We start from the raw sequence: 21,554 nt of genomic DNA, 5'->3' as shown, positions 1-21,554 counted from the left end.
GCTCCAAGCAGTATATCCTCATATTTCAGTCCAAGGTCAAAATAAAGCTGTATTAAAGTCAAACTGTACAGTAGCAAATGCACAATTAAGTAAGAATCCAACCTTTTGCAGTTTTTCAGTGCTTTGAGATGCCTGAAGATTAAAGTAGTCACTCTCAGATGCAGTGACGCAAGACTACCTGGTTATAAAATAAGAATTATAGTCTTTCATCTAAAGGGACAGTAGTCTTACAAGGTAAAGAGGCCTAAAAGTTGGAGAAGACTGGTTGTAGCAAGCTGCACACATTTGAGTGTGAACCCGGTCATTTCTGAGAGCTGTTGTGGCTGAGAGTTGATGCAGCCATCTGTTTCTGTGTACAGATTTTTTTTTGTGACTTTTAAGAAAAGTAGGTTACTGCTTTGCCATTTTTAAACCCTGTCCTCCTCTTTGCCTCCTCTTTCTCCCCAGCGGTCCAATGTTCAGGGGGTCAGGTGTACCAGGAGTGTGGCCGGGCATGTGGAGGCTCGTGTGCAGACCTGCGACAGGGCTGGAGCTGCAACGATGATGATGATGGTGTTGGTGGTGAAGGGAGCATTAGGAATTGTGTCCCAGGTTGCCAGTGCCCTCCAGGACTAGTGCAGGACCACCAAGGCCAGTGTGTGCCCATCAATATGTGCCCATGTGTGCAAGGAGACAAGATGTATCAGCCTGCTGCTATCATTCAAAACAACTGCAACACCTGGTATGTGCCTGGGATTTCTCTATGTCTTTGTTTAGAGTAGGCACACCCTGCCAAGACTGTTAAGCTTTGTTCTTCAACACACTCTTCATTTTTTGAAAGTTTAAGTTGACACATTTATCCAGAGTGAGTAGGCAGGTGTTCATTGTCATGCTGAGGCACAGATGTCTGTTGATGGATGTGTTTGTGGTAAAGGGAGTCAAGCTCTCCCAGTCCAATAATGGGACTGTCTCTTGATGTGGTTTTAGGCAATTAATTTCATTGTTGTTTAGTTTTAACATATCTTTATCACCATGCAATTCAGACTTTATTCATTTATTTAGAAGACCTTCGATCTCTGTGTAGTACCTGTCTCTATGAGGAAGCCATGAACACAAGCATAAATAAAACTTCTTAATGGTTAGGCTAGCTCATCTTCACATAGTCTCTGAAGTGTTGTTCAGTACTTCATTTAACTCTTCATGAAACTATTGCACTCCTTGAAATATTTCACAAATGGACAATGTAACATATTTGTAGAGGGGTGGTACTTTGGCACTTGGGGCAGCAGATATGCAATATCTGTAGGCAGGAAGACAAAGAGATTGTAGAGATTACCACAAGCACTCATGACCTGGTAACGTGATGACATTTTTATACGATGTCATAAAACAACTCTTTCTCCTTTATGGCTGCTTTATCATGTGGAGGCAACGATAACGAATCAGACTGAGTCAGCAAGTTTTCTCCTTTGTCGGAGGAACACGCCTTTGATGTAACTTCAATATAATGTTGGTGCAGTTTCTTAAACTGGTGCTCTCCTACATATGAGTATAGCTTTGGTGTGTTTGAATGAGCTGTAGTCCCAGGAGGGGAATGAATCTGTTCAGTTTAGTTCCCATTTTGGAAAAAAGTCTTCTTCTACAATTTTGTTGTAGATATAATCTCCCAAAAAAGAATAACTTCTGTTTTCTTATTTCAACTCAAGGTCAATGTGGTGATGCATCTTTACAAAAAACACCAAAATCAAAATTAGAAAGAGTGCTGTCTCCATATTATATCCTGTTCATCACAACCTGTCTGCCATACACTATCAGTCGGTTTGGTTCATAAACACAGCTTGTGCCTGGTTACAGAGAGCAGGGCTTTCCAAATGCTGTGATTAAAGAAGAAATCTGTTCTTTTTCTTTCAAGAGATATGCCAGTCACAATACCTGTGTCGTGTCAGTTGACATCTTTTACTTTATGTTTGCTGATTGCATTGCTGATTTAGTATTGGTGGGGCATTTTCTATACTGTTTTTCTATGCGAACTTCAGTTGTAGCACTAGTTTTCCAAAATCTTTCCATGTATGCTCATTTGCATGATCAAGCCTCCAAATTCTGGATGACCCCAGTCAGTGAGTCCCTGGTGGTGAAAGAGCTCTGATGAAATCACTCTATGTTCCTGCTCCCTCGTGCTACAGGATAGGTTGATTTCATTGCGTCTCTTCACCGCATTACAGCAGCAGTCATTACTTTCCAGGCGGGTCGGTCGATTACTGCTTTGAGTCATACTGTGGTAGTAGCAGTAGTTGATTAATGTGTGTGTGTGTGTCTGTGTGTGTGTGTGTGTGTGTGTGTGTGTGTGTGTGTGTGTGTACGTGCTCTGTGTGCCATCACTCTTCATTGGCTCAAAGTTATGAGATCTCTCTGTACCTCACTGATCATTGACCACTGATCTAATTAATTACTGTGTGGAAATATGAAATTTGGATTAGATATTACACTGATATGAAATGTGACGCACATCTATTCACCTTGATGGCACAGCGTGCAAGGTTTTGTCTTTGATTCCAGTAAAGTGTTTTTGCCCAACCTCTTTGCATATTATGTTGCTGCCTCATGAAGAGTTACAGCTTCTTTTTAGGGTATTCTAGTACTTTACTGATCCCAAGCAAAAGTTTCTTTTCACCATCTCTCCTCCAAAGACGACCTCCAAACTCATTTTAAAATTGATGTGCTCCCATAGTAAGACCTTTGGTAGGTTTGTTCACACCATGCATTCTCCTCTGATTCACTAACTAGAATGTAAATGAACTTGCAGAAAATGAAAAAACAAGAATGATAATATTTTAATTGATAATGGTTATAATTTTGTTCCTCCTCTTTTCTTAAGTGTTTGTGAGCGGGGGCTGTTAAACTGCACAGAGGAGCGCTGTGAGGAGGTGAACCTGTGTCCTGGCTCCTTGGTCTACTCCCCACGCTCCTGCCTCCTCACCTGCTCCAGCCTGGACCCCCCTAACCAGCAGCAGGGGCCCACCGCTGCCCAGCCCGGCTGCCGAGAGCCCCTGTCTGGCTGTGTCTGTCCACAGGGCACTGTGCTACTGGTGGGTGAAACGTCAACTTAATTTGTTTAAATACACCTTCACCTTCACTCTCTCTCACACCTACACCTTCACAAATTATAAACTGCATATCATTTAAGATTGCATAGAATCACTTTTGAGATGATGCTTGTAGCCCATTGTCACTCAGTGATTATTTGACTTTCTTATCAGGTAATCCCCTTTTTAAACTACGTAAGAAGTTTTTTCAGCAAAATGATGATAAAAAGGAATGTCAAATGCTGGAAATTAATGGCATAAAAGTAGTGCACCTACAGTGTGTTAATTCAGTAGCCCGTCATTTCAGTGTCTCTGGATGGTTAACACATATATGAATGAGATCTAATGTTATGACCACAGCAGGGCAGAATATTTTCCTCCAGGTGAGACTTGTGTTCTCAATTTGTGTCTTCCTGTGGTTCTGCCAGGGTGATCGCTGTGTCGCACCAGAGGAATGCCCGTGTCACCATAATGGCCGACTCTACTACAGCAATGACACCATCACTAAAGACTGCAACACATGGTGATGAATGATGTTGCATTATCCAGATACCTGTTGTCTTTTTTTCTTTTAAAATTGAATGGCCTAAAAATGAAAGTAATAAACAATCTTTTTTCCTCTTTTGTTGTCATTATTTTCCTTTTGTGCCCCCCTTACCTTCTTCTCTTCACTTCCCTCTGTCCCCCTCTATGTCAATGTTCCCTTAACCCCGTATGCCATATAGTGTGTGTAAGGACCGTCGGTGGCACTGCGGCCAGTCTGCCTGTGCCGGCGTGTGTGTGGCAACGGGTGACCCGCACTATGTGACATTTGATGGGCGCTGCTACTCCTTCCTGGGCGACTGCCAGTATGTGCTGGCGAGGGAGGTCGGCGGCTTGTTCAGCGTCACAGCGGAGAACGTGCCCTGCGGCAGCACCGGGGTCACCTGCACCAAGTCGGTCACCCTCAGCCTGGGGAATACAGTCATACACCTGCTGAGAGGTAGGGGGGGATGCAGAGGCTGGATGAGAGGAATAGGTGCTCAGTTCCCACCTCAGTAAACTGTACTAAAACATTTACACCCTTTCACTAAAAATGCCTGAACAAAACTGTTCCCTCTCTATCTTTTAGGTAAAGCTGTGACAGTGAACGGGATGCCAGTTACTCTGCCCAAGTCCTACAGTGGCAGTGGCCTGACTCTGGAAAGAGTCGGCTTGTTTGTCTCCCTCTCCTCCCGACTGGGGGTCACTCTGCTCTGGGATGGAGGTATGATCCACTCACACACAACAACTCTAGGGCATATCCACGCATTCTTTGGAGAGGTTGTGTCCCTGATGTTTTCAGTGTCTCTGAAAACCCTCAGACAGACTTTGGTTAGCTCAGGAAATATGGGCCCATTGGACCCTTCATTATAAATGAATGGGAGATACGTGAAATTAGTGTCAAGCAAAAATCTTTGCTCAATACTTAACTTAGGGACCTATTAGGAGCACATTTCAGGGAATTGAATCAATTGAGACCCATTCTTTGGTAACTTTTTCCCCCACTGTGAGCTATCATATTTGCTCATTGTAATATGCTGTCGTGTGAAAACCTTGCAGTTTCAACTTTTCTTATTTTCATATTTTCACTTCAGTTGAAAGGATTTATTTTCAGCTGTGACTTGTGAGTAAATTTTCCAGCCTCTTTGACTGAAGGCTCTTTTACACAGCAGCCATTTTGAAATAAAATAGCAGGGTAAGCATAGGTGTTACTAATTAAATTAATTATTAGTTCTGTCCCATAGACCTAAATGACAACAGAGCCTACATTAAAGTCATTAGTAAAAACAGAGCCTTCGTTAACCTAATTTGTAACATTTGTCTCTGCTAGTTTGTGTCAAAATGCCTGCTGTGAGAAAGCTCTATTAAACTCATTTAAAACTCATAGAATAATGTGAAAATTGATTGTCAGCCAGTTGTCATCACATTTCTGACATCATGGAGATGCAAGGTTTTCACATGACAGCAAGGCACTTCAGATTAGCAACACAGTGTTAACAACACAAGGGACATACTGTATCCATCAGATCCTGTGTCCATGTAATTGTTACTTTTTCTGGTTATTAAACAAAGCAGTTGTGATATGGTTGCCATTTCACTTATTGCTTCTAGGTATGCGTGTGTATGTGCGTCTGGCAGCCCACCTGCGGGGTCGGATGGGGGGGCTGTGTGGTAACTTTGATGGGGATGCAGAGAATGACTTCACCACACGGCAGGGCATCGTGGAGTCTACAGCGGAGCTGTTTGGAAACTCCTGGAAAATCAGTCCGTCCTGCCCCGACGTGGCAGACCAGGACCTCCGAGACCCCTGCACTGTGAGTGAGCACACACACACACACACATACACACAGCCACTCATACACACACTCATACTTTTCCAATTCTGGTTTTTGATTTCAAGTTAACAATAATATATGAGCAGATGATATGTGGTGCAAGCTTTTTTTTTTTCTTGTCTTTTTACTTGTTATTTAATTGGTAAACAAATTATATTCTTTATACATACATATACATACATACACATACTAACTTCTTTTTGCCTTGCTCAGCTAAACCCCCACAGAGTGACATGGGCAAGGAAAAGATGTGCAGTCCTCACCCAGGAACTCTTCTCCCCCTGCCACTCCGAGGTGCCCTTCCAGCAGTACTATGACTGGTGTGTCTTTGACGCCTGCGGGTAAGTGACTGCACTTTGCTTGCAAGACCACAAAGGACAAATATTGCTTATGAAAAGTAAGACTGTCCACTGATGTAGATGATGTAGATATCTATGATGGGACGTCCCCTCTCAGCCTGATAGGGTTGATAGAGTTTCCTTAGATATTATTTATGGTATTTCTGCTTTATCTGATGGTGTAGTTGAGAGAGACAGGAAACAGTGAATAGACAGGAAGATGATTTGCAACAAAGATTCTGAGTTCAGGACATATATGTGGATGTCATGACCTTTGTCTGTGTGTAGATTTGCGGTGTATGATGTACATCTGGGTGTTTGGGTGTGTTGCAGCTGTGACTCAGGCGGGGACTGTGAATGTCTCTGTACGGCCATTGCTGCTTACACTGAGGAGTGTAATCGTCGAGGGGTATACATCCGCTGGAGGTCTCAGGAGCTCTGTCGTATGTCAGACAGATACCGTACAAACACACACATACACATGCACACACACATGTTGAGCCGATCATTGCTATAAACTTTATTTATTCAGTGTAACTTGTTAGCTTTGAACACTTTCTTTGCCTCCCTGTAATGTCTCTCTCTCTCTCTCTCTCTCTCTCTCTCTCTCTCTCTCTCTCTCTCTCTCTCTCTCAATCTCTCTCTGCCTTTTTCCCTTTGCCATGCTTCTTGTAGCCCTGCAGTGTGAAAACGGTCTGGTGTATGAGGCCTGTGGTCCGGCCTGCTCTCCCACCTGTCCTAGTGCAGGACAGAGTCCCGACTCTCAGTGTGGCGCTCTCTCCTGTGTGGAGGGCTGCTTCTGCCCTGCTGGCACCGTCCGACATGGTGTGACACTTAACCTTGGGTGGAACATTTTCATGATTTAACATGCGTACCTCTGTAATTTTGAGACGCTGGAATACACTGCAGAATGCATGTGTCTTGAGGTGTTAACAAAACATCAGTGAAAGCAGATAACATTAATGACTCTTGCCCTAAAGTAAGCCTAGGATGGTTTACCCTGGATTATGGCACACAGGATTGTAACATCACATCCTATGTATTGATAAATATCTTTGCATTGAACTATTTTGGCTTGACAATCATGCCACAGTACCTTCAGTGGTGTAGGTGGATATGTTCTGTAACTCTCCCTCCTCCTACAGGTGATAGCTGTGTGGCTCCCTCTCAGTGTCCATGTGAGTGGGAGGGCTCCATGTTTCCACCTGGGACCAGCATCACTCAGTACTGCCAGAACTGGTCAGTCTTTATACATTTTACTGAAATTGTAGCCCTTATTGTTTAAAAAAAACAACAAAAAAAAAACATGTCAAGGCGTTAAGGGGTTGATTTATAGGTGAGAATAAAAAATAGGGGTTAGAAATCCATGGTGTGTGAATGAGTATAGTCTATGTGTGATCTTGCACTTCCATCTTTTTAGAAGAAATCCTGGCCTAATTACAAAATATGCACTTATGAATCACTGGTTCTTGTATTTAGTTTTAAAATTTGACTATCATTAAAATGGGGGTCAGTGAATGCTGGTCAGTGGGATTTTTCCTCACTCTGTGTGTGTGTGCTCAGTTCCTGTGAAGACGGTGTGTGGCGGTGTGAGGGTCTGGCTTGCCCTCGTCCGCTCCCCACCTGTCAGGAGTCAGAGTTTCGCTGTGCGGGGGGGCGCTGCATCCCGTCCCAGTGGGTGTGTGACAATGAGGATGACTGTGGTGACGGATCTGATGAGATCTGCCCGTCCACCTGCTCTCCAGACCAGTTCCGCTGTTCCAGCAGGCAGAGGTGAGGACACCTACACTTTCAAATTCTGAATACAAGGGGGCTGCAGAGTTGAGCTAAGAAGTGGATTCATAATTAAATGAAAATGAAAGTGTTTTACTTTGCTTTATTGATTACACACAGTCATACTATTGTAATAATATTATAATTATGTCTCATCCCTGATTGGCTGACCTGCATCTGGATTTTGATGTCAGTGCTGCTTGCAAATACTTCTTAGCATTTAAGCAGAAGCAGAAGTAGAAGTGCATGTGAAAAAGTCACTCCTCACTGCTTGAACAAAATTCCTAAATTGATTAAAGTGAATTAACTACAACCCTGCAGTGGACCCTGCTTGGATCTGGCCCTGCGCTGTGATGGCCACCCGGACTGTGCTGACCAATCAGATGAGGAGTTCTGTGGGCCTGCCACTCCTGTGCCCCTGTGCCCGCGAGGGGAGTTTCAGTGCGCCAATGGAAAGTGCCTGCCGGCCAGCCGTGTTTGTGATGGACGGCTGGACTGTGGCTTCGCTGACGGGTCTGATGAGCAAGGTAGTCCACCAGCTGAGCAATGTTCTCTTTCAGCTAACTCTACTGAGAGAGATACTCTTCAACAAACCATCAAACAAACACACTTTATCAAAAAAACTTAAACAAACTGGAAATAAGCAAGGTACTATACTACTAGACTCTTGAGTAAAACAGAATAGAAAATGCCTCCAGGCAAGCTACATCATCAATAAACTAATGTCCAGGGTATTCAGATACAGGGATGTTGTCATTTTTCCAGTTGTTTTTCCAAGCCTTGTTTTCTTGATAAATGACAAGTATTGGTCAGATGACTTTTCTGTGTTTCTGTTTCTCCAGACTGTGGCGTGGTGTGTGATGAGGGGGAGTTCCTATGTGCTGGAGGACGCTGCATTCTGTACCTCCACCGGTGTGATGGACATGATGACTGCGGGGACCTAAGTGATGAGAGGGGGTGTGTTTGGCTTGAGCGCTGTTCTGAAGAGAAAACAGTCCAGTTGACTTTGTTTTAACCTGCTTGACTTAGTAGACTCCAGAAAAATTCGACTGCAGCCGAGTTAAAACATACTGTCTGCTTAGGATTGTTTGCAACTACTATTTGAATTCTCTTCATGAGACAAAATGTCCTCCCTGTACCCATCCAGTGAAGGATGGATTCCCTCGTCATATGATGGAATGCCTGTCTAATCCTCTTTTCAACGTTCTCTAGGTGTGTGTGTCCTCCAGGGGAGTTTCAGTGCCCTGGGGACAAGTGTGTCCCTGCAGACAGAGTGTGTGACGGACACAGAGACTGTCCCTCTGGAACAGATGAAGCTGTCTGTCCGAGTAAAGGTACAATTAATAATACATCAAGGACTGATTCATAATTCAAATGTTACCAATGTAAGAGAAAGTGACATTGAATGACCATGACAATGACAGTTTTTGATTTGGAAACTATAATCCATCAGGCGTTTTTGGGCAATGCTTGGAAGAGATGGCTGTGGAACATGTTGCCCAACTGCAGCCTTTAGTTTTACTTTGAATGATGTAGTGAATAGCTGAATTCTGGCGAGTCCTGAGAGATATTACAATTAAATCTGTATTATTATCTTCTTCTACCAAAATCAATTTATGTAAACAATATGCTGTGTATAAAGAAGACTAGACATGATAAAGATGGATCTGATTCTGTGAATGTGAATGCAACTCAACAGGAAGATGTTCCCAGTAGCCTGTATTGCTCTCTCTGTGTATTAGTCAGTCACAAATGCTTCTCTGTGTGTGTGTGTGTGTGTGTGTGTGTGTGTGTGTGTGTGTGTGTGTGTGTGTGTGTGTGTGTGTGTGTGTGTCAGTGACCTGTGCTCCTGGCCAGTTTGCCTGTACTGACGGTACATGTGTGACCATGACGAAGCTGTGTGATGGAGCAACAGACTGTCCGGGTGGAGAGGACGAGAACAGGACCATTTGCCTCACAAATGTTACCGTGACAACATCGCCCACACCCCAAACCCCGACTGTGCCCATCTCGGGTAATGACAGTCATGTGTTGGAGATTACATAGAACTCAGCTGTCGAATAAAAGGGGATTTTTTTTCCGTTGTTCTGTTTTCCACCGAAACTCCACCACCTGAGCAAATCTCCACCTCTTCCATGACATAACGTTTCACTTTTTTGATTTGAGAGGAATTCATAGCAGTAATGCCAACCATATAGCCAGTTCAACCAGTCTAAGTCTAAAGATTTCTCTTCCCTCTCTCCAGCCTGTAGGCCGTATGAGTTTGGCTGTGCCAGCGGAGGGCAGTGTGTGCCCCAGGCCTGGCGTTGTGATGGGGAGACAGACTGTATGGACGGCAGCGATGAGCAGCAGTGTCCTGCAGCTCCCTGCGGCCCCGGCCAGGTGCCCTGCCTCAGCGGGGATCAGTGTGTGGACTATCAGCAGCTTTGCGATGGCACCCCACACTGCAGGGACGCCTCCGATGAGAGCTTAGACAACTGTGGTAAGCTGCTTTCACTTAGACACCCATATTAGGCAGTTATGTTTTCACCGGCCATTTTCCATTGCAAAAAAAGGAGTAGATTATGTGTAGTGGATTATGGATTTATGTTATTCTCCAAGTAGCTTTGTTTGAAGACATGCTGATGGATGCTAGCAATAATTTCCTCTGTCTGGTAGGTTCCACTCGGATACCTCCCTGCCCAGGCAGCTTCCCATGTGACAACCGCACCTGTGTGAACATGTCACAAGTGTGTAACGGCGTCCCAGACTGTCCACGGGGCGACGATGAGCTGGTGTGTGGTGAGTTCTCACTAGACAAGCAGACTATGAGAGGAGGGGAGGGATGGAAGGGATGAGGGAAGGGAACAAGGGAATGCACAAAGGGCCGAGGAATAGGAGAAAGGAATTAGGGAGGTAAACAAGCAAAGAAGCAAGGGATGGACCCAGTGAAGAGACCAATAGATGGAGTTAAAGAGTGAGGACGGAAGGAGTGAAGCCAGGAAGGGGGACGGAATAAAGGAAGTAAGGAAAGGGGAGTGTCTTACCCAGTCTGCTGTATTCATCAATTTGTATGGATGTTTTAAAATTACAGATTCGTTTAATTATATTGTTATTACAATGTTCTGTCTTTGTGTTGCTCCATTTCCAGATAAGACAGTCTCACCAGTGCCCCCAGGCAATAAGAACACCACAGTCACCTGTCCTGAATTCACCTGCATGGATGAATCCTGCATCCCCTTTAACATGGTAGGCAACTAGGCACATGTAATAAACAAGGCAGAGATGATAACCATGATTAGCAACATATATTGTTGCCAATAGGAGATGAATGGGTACATGAGAAAGGAAACTGGGTTTTCCCTTCTTCACATAACATTATGTGATGATAATTTGATCATTTCTAGAACTTGAAATGTTTGAGAATTTGGCCAAAATGTCTGGAAAAATATTGTTGCTCCAAAATCTGTCTTTCATTTGCTCTGTATCTTTGACTTCTCCCTACTCCTTTACTCTCAAAGGTGTGTAATGGTGTGGCAGACTGCCCTGACTCATCCCTAGCACCACTTGGGGGTGCCACAGATGAAGAGGGCTGTAGGAGCTGGGGCCCCTGGGGTTCCTGGAGCCCCTGCAGCACCTCCTGTGGGACAGGCTCCATGAGCCGGCAGAGGCACTGCCCTCCAGGGGACCCACTGCGCCACTGTCGGGGTCAGGATGTCCAGAGGCAGCAGTGCTTCAATACCACCTGCCCGGGTAAGGGATGAATAGTGATATGGGTTTCCCCGCTGGTATGAAAAATATTGATCAGATTATTTAAAATTCTGCGTGTTCATGTTGTGGACCATCCTGCTTTTGTCTGTTGTGATGACTTTCCACTTCTCTGCTTTCCTGCAAGAGCAGGAAAGAAATAAAAGGTGGTAATGTGGATTTCATTCTGCATTGCCTCAAATTTCATCATTAATTCATTTTTTTGACTCTTATCATAGCAAACTGGCTCAATCGCTTCTCCTTGGGGAAGTGGCTGTTAGTTCAAACGCTCTTTCTTATTTACGGCAGTGTGAAATTCTTAAGAATCATTGTTTATATTACTGAAATCTCATGACTTTGTGCTTTTCCTCCAGTGGATGGCCAGTGGATGCCGTGGGTCAGCTGGTCCAACTGCTCCAGTGGTTGTGGTGGTGTGGAGGTCAGACACAGAGGCTGCATCCCGCCTCGCTACGGAGGCAGAGACTGTTCTCAGCTGCCAGGACAACCCAACCTGGCCATGGAAATCAGTAAGGGCTGTCTGTAAAAATTTAGAAAAGTAAAAAAAAAAGTTAAAAGTTAAATAGTAAGGACTGTTTCTTTTTTTTTTTTTTTTTTAAATCTGTATACCACTGGTTGTGTGACTATGATGAAGTTAAATCAGCATCTGTTGTCTCCTATGAGCTGTGGAAAAGGAAAAGGAAAATGAACTATTTGTACAGGATTATGGAAGTGAAAATAATGAATTTTCGTGTGTGTGGCCCTTCAGAGCCTTGTCCTCAGGATGGTTGTGCCAACATGAGCTGTCCCAGTGGCCTGGTGAGACACAGCTGTGCTCCCTGCCCGGTATCCTGTGCCCACATCAGCAGTGGCACGACCTGTGATCCCGCGGCTCCCTGTTTCTCAGGTCAGGCAGGCCACTTAAACAAAGTGAACTTTTACGTGGAAAAACAACATGGAGCAAATTGTATGTAAACATTCCTGTATAGTGTGGAACATGTAGTTTCGAATGCTTTTATGTCACAGCGTGATTTATCTTGATTCATTTTACTGATCTCTGTTGAGCTTCCTTTTTCTCTCTGTCTCTCTCTCTCTCTTTTTCTCTGCAAGTATTGTGATACTGATTGAGATGTATGCAGCCACAGCAGATGCAAAGTTTCAAACGATTCAGAAGTTGCCTAGAGACAAGAAAGTCTGCTCCTTATAATTTGCCAATGTAAATTCCGTTTTTAGTTCTCTTAAACAAGTCGATGCCTCTTTCCATTTTGAAAGTCAATATTTTGAAAGTCAATATTTCCCTCACAAACGTTCGCTCACGACTGTCTGTGACTTCAGGTTGCTGGTGTCCAGAGGGCCGGGTGATGAGCCACACGCAGCAGTGTGTGCTGCCAGAGGAGTGCATGTGTGAGGTGGCTGGTGTCCGCTACTGGCCAGGCCAGCAGGTGAAGGTGGACTGTGAGATCTGTGTGTGTGAAAGAGGAAGGCCTCAGCGATGCCAGCCCAACCCAGAATGCTCGGGTCAGTTCACTGTCATCTGTTGGAGTGTTCAAGGCCTCAGTCATACACACTAAATATAAAATCATGTTAGGAGCAACTGCTTTATTGGCTTCATCACCAAAGTACACCACAACCATAAAGACGAAATGCACATGAATGTGAGGGAGAAACGTTAAAGAGTGATTTTTAAGCTCGTAGAATTGGATGTGCAGCTCGTTATCGGTGGTTCTGTTATTGTGTATGCTCATCAATGCTTATTCACAGCATCAACCCCATGCTTCAGCTAAGTACTCCGCAGGCTCTTTGAAATGCTATAGCTCCGTGTGTCTCACTGTAGTGCACTGTGGCTGGTCGTCCTGGTCTGAGTGGGGAGAGTGTTTGGGCCCCTGCGGTGTCCAGAGTGTCCAGTGGTCGTTCCGCAGCCCTAACAACCCCACCAAGCACGGAGACGGGAGGACGTGCCGAGGAATCTACCGGAAAGCCCGCCGGTAACTAACCATCTCTATGTTGCAATACTATTATTAGGTTGTTATTATAAGTGTCTCATGACATCTTCTTGCAACATCTCACTTATGCATGCACAAGTCTGTATACTCTAGAACTTCAGCCATGCCTCATGCATACCAGTGTTAATATCACTTTGTGAGTTTCCCATACATTCCTGCACCAGTGTTATCTCAGTGTTCTACATTGATAATTCCTGGCAAATAAATTGGTTCTCGCCCTGTTTGCGATTCTCCGCAGTTCATTTTACAAAGTCAGCAATGTTTGTTAATCTGTGGCGCTGTATGACTTGCATCTATGGATATTGTCTATTCCTGCATGTATTAGTGCATATCTGTGTTTGTGCAGCTGCCAGACGGACCCCTGCGAGGAGTGTGAGTACCAGGGCCAGTCCCATGCAGTGGGAGAGAGATGGAAGACGGGCCAGTGCCAATTATGCCACTGTCTGCCCAACCTCACAGTGCAGTGCTCCCCCTACTGCCCGTATGCCGTCACTGGATGCCCTCTGGTCAGTGTGTGTGTGTGTGTGTGTGTGTGTTTACCAGTGCATTGTGCTCTGTGCATTTTCTGTGAGTGCTTGTGTGCAGTTATACTTTGAGATATTGCATGAGCATGTGCCTGATTTTTCATGAGTGAGTGGCATGTGAGTGGGATGGTGTGGATTTTTGTGCAGCAAAGTGTTTTTGCACATTTTTCTCTTTGTATCTGTGCTTCAGTCCTATCTCTCGTAAAAATCCCAATGCACATTGTCCTCTTTAAGATCTACCACTCTACTTCCTTTGCTTTTCTTGTACATAGCTGTGTCCCTTAGCAGCTCGCATGCCTGAAAGAGTCTACTGTGAATGTCCCTTTGTTTCTGCAGGGCCAGAGTCTGGTGCCTGGAGAGGGAGACAGGTGTTGTTACTGCCAAGGTAAAGGCAGAGCTGTTGTTTTATTATCTAAACTAATTAACTGTCTTCTGTTTGGAGTGAAAAAAGGGTTTTCTTTATATGCATGACTAATTGCACTCTATGGTTACTTAACAATGGTTTTGTCGATGATGACGTTAATCTCATGACTTTAAATAGTTATTGTATGTCCTTTTGTATCCTTGTACTTATGGGTGTAAAAGAGGTTTAGGCAGTAATGTTAACCTGCCACATGTGTCATTTCTCCGTTGCTGTTTGTCTAAAGTGGCAGCTAAAACGGAATGACAGGACCTAGTGGTTAACTGAAAGGTCGCAGGTGTGATCCCTGCCACAGCCAATGTGTCCTTGTGTTCTGAGGAGGTGTAATTAAACTAGACTGTGCCTGCTTGCCAGTCATTGCAAGCCACTTTCGACAAAAATGTCAGCTAAATTACCATTTTATAAGTTAAAATATTAGACACATGCGCTGCTTCTTTTCACTGCTGTTTTCATTGATTCCTTATCTTCTGTGATGTGCACAATTGTGGATTTATGTGTACAAATGAATGAAGAAGTTTTGCTTTTCAGAAAATTGGGTGAAAATACGATTGATATGATAACTAAAGGCAAACCGAGATCAGGCAGATTAGGCATTAAATTCGAGTTCATCAAAACTGCAGCGCTCAAAATGAGAGGCCTTGCTCCTCATTTTCAGACATCACAAGACATCAATGATTTAGACAAATCAAAGTATTTTCTTACACTAACGCTTCTGTTATAAACCCCCTGCAGGAGGTAATGCCACTGTTCCTGCCACTGTGACGCCCAAGCCATCAGAGGGCCCCATAACCCCGGTGCCCACCTACCCACTTCCTCCTGGTGGTGTGTTTTCCTTTTGATGATCAGTCTGTTATGATGTCGATGGCTGATGTTTGTGTATGTCTGCATGGATATGTTTGCTGGAACCACAGCTGTATCTCAGGTTAAACATGTTGCTTCTCATCTAATTTGACATAATCTAACAACGCCTAACTCATCCTCTCCACCTCCCTCTCTCCAGACGAGTGCTGGTCTCCTCTGGGTGTCCAGATTCTCCCAGCCTCCAGTTTCACTGCTTCGTCCCAACAGCCTGGTCACCCACCTGGAGCTGCTCGCCTCCATGGCTGGGACTCCCACAGCGACCTCCAGGTACTGAACCCAGATAAGACAACTTTTTGACAAGCTGATGTGTTTTGATAGTAGTTTGGCCTCATGCTTGAAGCGACTGTCACTCAACCAGACCCTTTTGTCAGACATTCACCCTGGCCTGCAACTCAGTGAATCCCTATGAGCTCAAAGAGTGTTGTTTTGTTATGTGTCTGACCCTAAAATAGATATACAAGTAAATATGCTTTTTTAACCTACAGTACAGTTGCACACATTCACACCTGCAAGCTTCTTAGTATTACGGCTTTTAGGCTTTCGGCAACTGAACAGCTTCACTTTTATAATTTTAGGTTTTTGCTAAACCCTTTTAAACCTGAGCAGACTCATTTGATTTCTTTCAAAAACATGGAAAAAAGACAATGAGCACCTTAGCAAGAAATCAACTCAAAACCCCAAATATGCAAGAAATGAGTAAAAATTTACAAGAAAATGACCTGAAAATTAGCCAAAAAAAGGAAACACAACAACAACAACAAAACAACAAACAATTAACCTGAAATTAAGCAACAGCAAAATGTCCTGTTAATTAGAACAAAACAAAACAAGACAAAACAAAACAAAACAAAACAACAAAATGACCCAAATGTGAATTACAAAAAAAAAAAAAAAAAAATATATATATATATATATATATATATATATATATATATATATAAAACTGGGAAGTTTTCCAGAAAACTATTTTCATAATTATTTAAATATATATTTAAAGTTATATTACAAGAAAAAATATTTTCAAATAATTTTCTTTTTTTTTATTCTTTTACTACTTTCTTGCAATTTTTCACTAAGTTTCTCATTGCCTTTTTCCCCATGTTTTTGAAAGAAATGAAGCCAGTTTGCTCGGGTCAAGGCTTCCTTGATGGTAGATTTGAGAACTTTACTCCTTCATTTTCCTCATCTCAAACCTTCAGTGATATTAATTTAGTGCTGTGAGAGCAATAATCACTCATACAATATGACCAGTCATAAAATAATATGACTAATCATAAAGTCTCATGTCTGCAGGGCTGGAGTCCAGAGCCAGAGGAGTATAAGGACCTGCCACAGCGGAGCCCTGATGGACAGAGCAGTACCAAGCCGAGCCCCTACATACAGATTGACCTGCTGAAGCCATACAACATCACTGGTAAACATCCATGCATGCCCATGTACCATTAGAATAAGTACAATTCAAATAATGAAGTTAGTGTAGCTCATTATCTTACTATATGTCAGTGGTGTAAATGAAATACATGACACAGATAAAACATTTATAACATAAAACATAAGTCACAAAGTGGCTATATTTGTCAAAATTATCTGTTAGAAATTAGTCAGAATTATTAAATGAACTGAGGTGGAATAAGGTCTCCAGTTTCAGATTAGATGTAAATGTGTGTCCCCTTCCCTGCGGTTCTGTCTTTTTCATTCTCTCTCTCCTTTCTTGTATCTGTGTTTTATTCTCTCCCTCTCCTCTTTCTGTATTTCCCCCTTTGCCCAACTTTCTCTTGCTCTCTCCATCCCCTCTAGGTGTGCTGATCCAGGGTGGTGGTGTCTTTGACACCTATGTGTCCAGCTTTTACCTCCAGTTCAGTCAGGACAGCAGACAGTGGCACACTTACCAGGAACTCATCACTGATGCTTGGCCCAGAGCCAAGGTAAGATGTCAGATCCAAGTCCCAAAGTACCAAAGATGCACTGTCACACTGCAGGAATACATACCTTTAAGGCCTTTTCCCCATTGCCAGTCATGCAAAGATACAAAAAGGTAAGTGTATATCTGCACTTCTTTTTCAAAAGGTTGAATTTAGATCTTTTACCCTTACCCTCCCAGGTTTTTCGTGGTAACGATGATGATCGCGGGGTGGCTGAGAGCAGGCTGGACAGGATGGTGTCAGCTCGCTTTGTCCGCTTGCTGCCACACGACTTCCAGAATGGTATCTACCTCCGCCTTGAGATCATGGGCTGTGCAGAGGGTGAGCACATAGTCTACTTCTCAGCTTTATGCATCTTAAGTTTATTTGTGCATGAATATCAGATATACTTCCTGCCTGGTCTTGTCTCATGTCTCATCCATCTCTCCATTTTATCCTCTTGCCTCCTCTTGTCTCCTCTCCTGTCCTCCAGGTTATCACTGGCTGTCCACCGCCTCTCCTCCCTCTCCAGTCTCCCCTCCAGGAGGCTGCAGAGAGAAGGAGTTCCAGTGTAAAAATGGCCGCTGTGTGCCATCAGGTCCACTGGGAGTCATCTGTGACGGGGTCAATGACTGTGGGGACGGATCTGACGAGATGTACTGTGGTGAGCTGGTCCACTGAACACAACTTTCCTTTGTTTTATTTTGAAATCAAGTTTATCCACCCTGTCAGGCAAAAAAAGATGAAGAAGAAAATAAAACAAAAAACCTAGATGACATGAACTGTTTTACCACTGTGTACTCCAAAGTCCTTATCTGCTTGAAGTTATATTATTTACAAATACTGCCTACATCTGTGACCTTCTTGTAAGCTGAATATAAAAAATCATGCTAATTAGTATGACATCCTCCATATCCAGGTACACAGCCTTCTCCGACAGCCACCAGCCCACGCAGCTGCCCTGCTGGTCAGTTCTCCTGCCCTCCACCAGGGGGCTGCATTGATGCAGTGCTGCGCTGTGATGGGATCCCCCACTGTCCCAGAGGAGAGGACGAAACTGGCTGCCACCCTCACGACAATGCCACCACTCAGTCAGACAGGTGCAAGGGGCATTAGTGTTATGATTATGATTATGAGCAGTTATATTACCAACTCCTACACACCCCTGTAACCTTTTTTCTTTCTGTATCATTAGTATCATTCTTTTGAGTTGTTATTCTAATGGTCTAATTCTCATCATGTTCTAATTTTACAGTTAACCCTATTCCTCCTCATTGTTGTATACCAAATTTCAGACCATACACACCCACCCCTGCCCCTCTCAGGACTCCATCCATGGCTGCTGTCACTCACCCTGCAGTAAAGCCGACGGTGAGGGAACACCTCAGTGAATCATCAGTGCATCTGACTTCTGAATTTCTGTGTCAATGGTGCTTACACATGCTGCCATGTTTGTAATGGACTTCCTTATTTTCTGTTTTGTCCTGTATTTATTTCCAGGATGGTGGTCCAGGATATCGTGGTGAGTGTGACTGTAGAAAGAAAAAACAGAATCACATGCACTGCTCTTGCAATTCACATAGTTGGTTTACTTTTTAGAGGTCAGACCAAAAGGGTAGTAATGTTTTCAAATTGTGTACGCTGCAAGATGAGCGTGTGGGAACTTGTTCACTCCATGATAGTTTTTCCATTTCAATGCACCTGAGGAAGAATGGCTGTGCACATTAGTTTTGTTTTCTTCTCAGTGTTGCATATTAAAAACAAGTTTTGACTTAATTTTGGGGGGATTTCATTTTGGTGACAGGCCGGTTGAATGATTTTAAACTCATATTAATGAGAATAGTTGTACTCTGGCAGGCATTTGCTCCTCTGCCCTGGGACTGGAGGATGGGAGGATCCGTTATGGTCAGCTGAGCTCATCTACACACCGCGAGAACAATCCTGCTGATGCAGGGCGACTCAACATAGTGCCCAATGTGTGAGTGACAAGGACTTTGTGTGGTAATGATATCTGGCTCAAACTGTTTAACATTTTTGTTGGAGAGTCCAGGTTATCCTACTGAGATATTAGATGAATGGGGTTTCCATACAACCACTTAATATGAAAATTAATGTTGTATACTTTTGTGTGAATTACAACTAATCTGAATCTTAATTTTCCTGATGTAGTAGACCCAACTCATGGTATTCAGTGCTATTTAATCCAATACTTCTGGGTATGTTGAGTGAGCTGCCTGCAGAATTTTAAACCATGTGTTGGTGATTACTGTCATGACCACAAAAAAGTGATCTTCTTTTATCAAATACTTACTGTTGTTTAAAGTGCACTGCCATATAATGAGGGGCACATAAGAGTGTGATTATTTAAAAAAAAGTCAGAGGTAAATTTCTGCAGTTTTGTGACATTTTGCTTGATGGCTCCTGCTCAAAAGAAACATTTTAGTTTGCTTCCATATTTTTGTACCTCTCCTGGTGTTTCAAAAACACTTTGCATTGGTGAAAAACTACACAAATACTTGTCATTTTTTGGGCTTTGTCAGTCTGATCATGGAGCCTGGTTGGAGCCCCTTGCCTACCGACCTCCAGCCATATTTCCAGGTGGACTTCCTGGAGCCCACTTGGATTTCAGGGGTGGTGACCCAGGGCAGCGAGCGGATGTGGGGCTACCTCACCAAATACCGCCTGGCTTTCGCCCTGCAAAGCAGCCACTTCACAGATTACACTGAAAGCGGCAAGCCCAGTGGCCCTGCTAAGGTATTTATATTGATTTGAAGATTTATAGTCATGGTTCACTTTATAACTGCAATAGTTTTCTGCGTTTGCATATATCCTCCTATAGCGTTTGCAAGCCTTCAGCAAGCTGCAGTGAGGTGAACACTGCAGTGTCTATACAGGGTAGCAGAAAAGAAAAGTCAAGTGTAATTCCTCTTGCAACAAAAGTTAGAAGGTGTTTTACTTATTTATTTTTAATTGTCTAATTCCTGTCAAGGGTTAATGCTGAAGTGTCTCCTTGGCTGTAGATTTTTGAGGTGCGCATGGTGGGCAGGACCCCTGTGACCCGCTGGCTTGGTCGGCTGGTTCGAGCTCGCTACCTGCGCATCATCCCAGTGGAGTTCAGACACACCTTCTACCTGCGCGTGGAGATCCTCGGCTGCAGAGGGGGTAGGGAATTGAACTACAGTCATTCTGGCAAACTACCATGTGTGAGAGTCCTTAAGGGAAGCTGCAAACCTGACTTCACACTGGTTTTTATAGCCAATTAGCTGTTTCTCCTGCTTTTGCAGATGAGCTGGTGACCCCCGGCAGTGTGACCACACCTCCCTCTGGTGGCAGAGAGGTGACAGTGCAGCGCTGTAAGCCAGGCCAGTTTGCCTGTCACCACAGTGATGAGTGCGTCTCCATCTCTGTTCTTTGTGACGGCCGATTGGACTGCAAGGACCACTCTGACGAGATCAACTGTGGTGAGACCTGATAGCTTTCTGATCACACACTTTTTAAAAATTCCTTTGAGGCACACCAAACCACTCATGCCACTTAACAGCCTCCGATAACCAGCAACCCACCGCACATAAACACGAACATCAGTTCACTTGCTGCTTAATTATGGTAAAGTACCTATATCTAATACCATTTGCCATGAATTTATAGAGTCACAGTGGAGCAGTGACTGAAAAGTTATTGGTCAAATGGTTGTTGAATATGATATATTATTTTTTAATGTGTGACATGATTTTTTATTAATTCTATATTTATTGCACAATTTTTTTCCTGATTTTCCATCATAATAATAATAATGAAAAGCCAAGATCCTCCCAGTAAAATTTCATATCACAAGAACCAGTTTGGACTCTGAGGCTTTGTTATGTCAATCAGTAATCTACGGTAAAATATTCAGGAAAGGGGACACACCACAAACCAGTTTCATTTCTGAAAATGGAAAGGGCAAATATGTGGATCAAATCATAGGATTCAAGTTTCTCTCTTTCTCTTTTTGTTTATGCCCCCCTTCACCCTCTAAACCCTCCAGGCACAGCTCCAACGAGAGGCTCCCCAGGGCTGCGCAACCAGACATCCCCCACAGGGAGACCAGGTTTCCATGGTGACAGTACAACGGGAGCCCCAGGCCTCCATACCACCAGGTCCCACGGCGGTCGTCCCGGTGTGGCTACGACAGCGATTAGCCCTGGGGTTACAGGCCAACCAGGACTTCACAAAACCACTAAAACAAGTGCTGGTAAGCTTAGTCAGCAGCACTTGCTCAAATATACTTTTCACTCTTTAGGATTTTCTCTATGCAGTAACAAACTGAGAAGTGTTGGCTTTGTGTTGTTTTCTCCTCTTTTTTATTGGTGTTTTTCTCCAATAAGCAAGTGGCTTTTTTTGCTGCAGTACCCTCAGAAACATTATGTGTGAAGTTTCCTTTTGAAATCAGCCAAGAAATAATTGGTCCCTCTGGAGTTGGAGTTAATTTCATTATCAAAAATGCACAACTTTTGGATAGTCCATCAAAGACTGTTTTCTGGATTTTGCCTCCTGGCCAACTACTCTGTTTGCTGTTCTGTGTTTTGACTTTGGTTGTGTTTAATTTAGC

General features: G+C 43.7%; 1 protein-coding gene across 1 annotated transcript in view; it reads left to right on the top strand.

Annotated features, from left to right (window-relative positions):
* Nucleotides 1-21,554, top strand: part of sspo (SCO-spondin) — a 95,846-nt gene that overhangs the window by 13,722 nt on the left and 60,570 nt on the right. The window contains exons 17-55 of the mRNA XM_030079977.1: nucleotides 448-721; nucleotides 2,855-3,065; nucleotides 3,491-3,585; nucleotides 3,788-4,044; nucleotides 4,174-4,308; nucleotides 5,196-5,398; nucleotides 5,633-5,760; nucleotides 6,091-6,200; nucleotides 6,433-6,582; nucleotides 6,903-6,996; nucleotides 7,321-7,530; nucleotides 7,852-8,057; nucleotides 8,373-8,487; nucleotides 8,743-8,864; nucleotides 9,368-9,544; nucleotides 9,776-10,012; nucleotides 10,189-10,311; nucleotides 10,661-10,758; nucleotides 11,031-11,262; nucleotides 11,631-11,783; nucleotides 12,023-12,160; nucleotides 12,589-12,771; nucleotides 13,088-13,238; nucleotides 13,603-13,762; nucleotides 14,117-14,171; nucleotides 14,934-15,023; nucleotides 15,202-15,329; nucleotides 16,356-16,476; nucleotides 16,860-16,987; nucleotides 17,164-17,305; nucleotides 17,457-17,627; nucleotides 17,883-18,063; nucleotides 18,259-18,334; nucleotides 18,464-18,485; nucleotides 18,821-18,941; nucleotides 19,504-19,717; nucleotides 19,984-20,125; nucleotides 20,248-20,424; nucleotides 20,991-21,197. Of these exons, the coding sequence (XP_029935837.1) occupies nucleotides 448-721; nucleotides 2,855-3,065; nucleotides 3,491-3,585; nucleotides 3,788-4,044; nucleotides 4,174-4,308; nucleotides 5,196-5,398; nucleotides 5,633-5,760; nucleotides 6,091-6,200; nucleotides 6,433-6,582; nucleotides 6,903-6,996; nucleotides 7,321-7,530; nucleotides 7,852-8,057; nucleotides 8,373-8,487; nucleotides 8,743-8,864; nucleotides 9,368-9,544; nucleotides 9,776-10,012; nucleotides 10,189-10,311; nucleotides 10,661-10,758; nucleotides 11,031-11,262; nucleotides 11,631-11,783; nucleotides 12,023-12,160; nucleotides 12,589-12,771; nucleotides 13,088-13,238; nucleotides 13,603-13,762; nucleotides 14,117-14,171; nucleotides 14,934-15,023; nucleotides 15,202-15,329; nucleotides 16,356-16,476; nucleotides 16,860-16,987; nucleotides 17,164-17,305; nucleotides 17,457-17,627; nucleotides 17,883-18,063; nucleotides 18,259-18,334; nucleotides 18,464-18,485; nucleotides 18,821-18,941; nucleotides 19,504-19,717; nucleotides 19,984-20,125; nucleotides 20,248-20,424; nucleotides 20,991-21,197 (5,937 nt within the window). The remainder of the gene's footprint in view (nucleotides 1-447; nucleotides 722-2,854; nucleotides 3,066-3,490; nucleotides 3,586-3,787; nucleotides 4,045-4,173; nucleotides 4,309-5,195; nucleotides 5,399-5,632; nucleotides 5,761-6,090; nucleotides 6,201-6,432; nucleotides 6,583-6,902; nucleotides 6,997-7,320; nucleotides 7,531-7,851; nucleotides 8,058-8,372; nucleotides 8,488-8,742; nucleotides 8,865-9,367; nucleotides 9,545-9,775; nucleotides 10,013-10,188; nucleotides 10,312-10,660; nucleotides 10,759-11,030; nucleotides 11,263-11,630; nucleotides 11,784-12,022; nucleotides 12,161-12,588; nucleotides 12,772-13,087; nucleotides 13,239-13,602; nucleotides 13,763-14,116; nucleotides 14,172-14,933; nucleotides 15,024-15,201; nucleotides 15,330-16,355; nucleotides 16,477-16,859; nucleotides 16,988-17,163; nucleotides 17,306-17,456; nucleotides 17,628-17,882; nucleotides 18,064-18,258; nucleotides 18,335-18,463; nucleotides 18,486-18,820; nucleotides 18,942-19,503; nucleotides 19,718-19,983; nucleotides 20,126-20,247; nucleotides 20,425-20,990; nucleotides 21,198-21,554) is intronic.

This window comes from Myripristis murdjan, chromosome 20 (genome assembly GCF_902150065.1).
Source record: "Myripristis murdjan chromosome 20, fMyrMur1.1, whole genome shotgun sequence".
Taxonomy (NCBI): domain Eukaryota; kingdom Metazoa; phylum Chordata; class Actinopteri; order Holocentriformes; family Holocentridae; genus Myripristis; species Myripristis murdjan.
The sequence above is the reverse complement of the archived record's forward strand: the minus strand, read 5'-3'. Positions and strand labels throughout refer to the sequence as shown.